Source organism: Hyla sarda, chromosome 6 (genome assembly GCF_029499605.1).
Source record: "Hyla sarda isolate aHylSar1 chromosome 6, aHylSar1.hap1, whole genome shotgun sequence".
Taxonomy (NCBI): domain Eukaryota; kingdom Metazoa; phylum Chordata; class Amphibia; order Anura; family Hylidae; genus Hyla; species Hyla sarda.
This window is the reverse complement of record NC_079194.1, coordinates 292,979,145-292,980,830: the sequence shown is the minus strand read 5'-3', so window position 1 is coordinate 292,980,830 and position 1,686 is coordinate 292,979,145. Positions and strand designations below refer to the sequence as shown.

Genomic DNA, 1,686 nt, shown 5'->3' with positions numbered 1-1,686 from the left:
CTGCAATATCACACACAACCTGAGGACAAGTGTGGCGCTGTTTCTCGAAGAAAACTATGCTGGATTTGACATATCCCTGACGGATCAAAACTTAAATATGACTGTCACTGGATACAGTTGTACCAAACCCTTAGCTGTAAGAAATAGAAGGACATTTCTCAGTCCTAGAGCAGTGTTTCCTAACCAGGGGGCCTTCATTTGCAGCAAAACTACAACTCCCAGCATGCCCGGACAGCCGAAGGCTGTCCGGGCATGCTGGGAGTTGTAGTTTTGCAACAGCTGGAGGCACCCTGGTTGGGAAACTCTGCCCTAGATACTAGCAGAAATCCCAGAATGCAATGACAGGGCACACTGGGAGTTGTAGTTCCACAAGAATCTCTGTTCCATTAAAGCAAGCAGGCATAGGGTCGATACTGAGTACCATACATTTATTTACATCTATTGTATTTATACAGAAATAAAAAGGCTCTATTTAGATTATTTGGCTTTTTTTTGTTCTTTACATATCACTATACAAAGCATTAATAGCCATATAAAGACATCACCCCTCCCCCCATTTCTGTCATGGGGCGTTATAACCCCCCACCCCAAATTTCCAGCATTTCAGACATGCTGGGGCTCTGCAGAGCGTCTCACCTCTAACTCTAAGTCAACATTTCTATCCAATTCTTCTGGATAATAATAACAACAATTCTACACTAATTCTTCACGGGATCCCAAAAAAAAAAAATTAAAAAAAATTATAAAAAAAAAAAAATCCCCTATTGTTCTCGGGCCGGAACCATTTTTACCTTAACTTAGAGGTTTAAAAAAAAAAAAAAAAAAAAAATCTGCCATGTAATGAAGTCATTGAACCCTGATGATGTCACAACTATGACATCACTTCTTCTCTAAGCGTGGTTCTCTCCTTAATTTGAACAAGGACTCAGCATATATAAATATATACACATGGTGGTGGGGGGGGGGGGATCGGGAGGGGTCATTATGTTACAAATCCTCCCCACCCCCTCTGCTTCTTCCATCAAGGGCGGGGAATTCCGTGACGTTTCGGAAAAAGGCCGACACTTCTTAGTATTTTGGTACTTTGGTGTAATCTTCGTTTTGGATGTTCCGGCAGAGACATATGGACAGGACGAGTCCTATTAACTGGAGAAAGTAGAAGAATATGGTGTTAGGGAAAAAGAAGAGAAGAAGAAGTAGCCCCCCAAAAAAATCTCCAAAATATTTACATATTATGCAACGTGTACCTGCTTAATGCATTTTCTCCCAACGTGTTTCTCCTGACAGTATTGTCAGCATCTTCAGTGGAGACAATGTTACCAAACACACTGTTACCAAACACACTCGTCTACCTGATAAATGTACAGTATTTTCTCCCAACGTGTTTCTACTGACAGTATTGTCAGCGTCCCCCTATGCATGCTATTATCAGGGGGCTGCATTGATTTTCCCTCTATCTAGACAACCAACATTTATATTTGTAATATCTATTCCAACTGTAGTCTCCCCTGAAGACACTGACAATACTGTCAGTAGAAACACGTTGGGAGAAAATACATTCAGCATGTAGTGGAGTGTGTTTGGTAACACAGAGTCCATTAACCTTTGTCTCCCCTGAAGATGCTGACAATACAAGGGAGAAAATACAGTTAGTGTGTTAACGCCGGTGATATGAAAAAAAAAAAG

General features: G+C 41.0%; 1 protein-coding gene across 3 annotated transcripts in view; it reads right to left on the bottom strand.

Moving 5' to 3' along the window:
* Positions 1-418: 418 nt before the first annotated feature.
* CD82 (CD82 molecule) overlaps positions 419-1,686 on the bottom strand; it is an 80,774-nt gene continuing 79,506 nt past the window's right edge. The window contains exon 9 of one of the 3 annotated variants that reach the window (XM_056527766.1): positions 419-1,146. In XM_056527766.1, the coding sequence (XP_056383741.1) occupies positions 1,069-1,146 (78 nt within the window). In that variant the 3' untranslated portion in view covers positions 419-1,068. The remainder of the gene's footprint in view (positions 1,147-1,686) is intronic. The other 2 variants (XM_056527768.1, XM_056527767.1) reach the window with 2 other exon arrangements.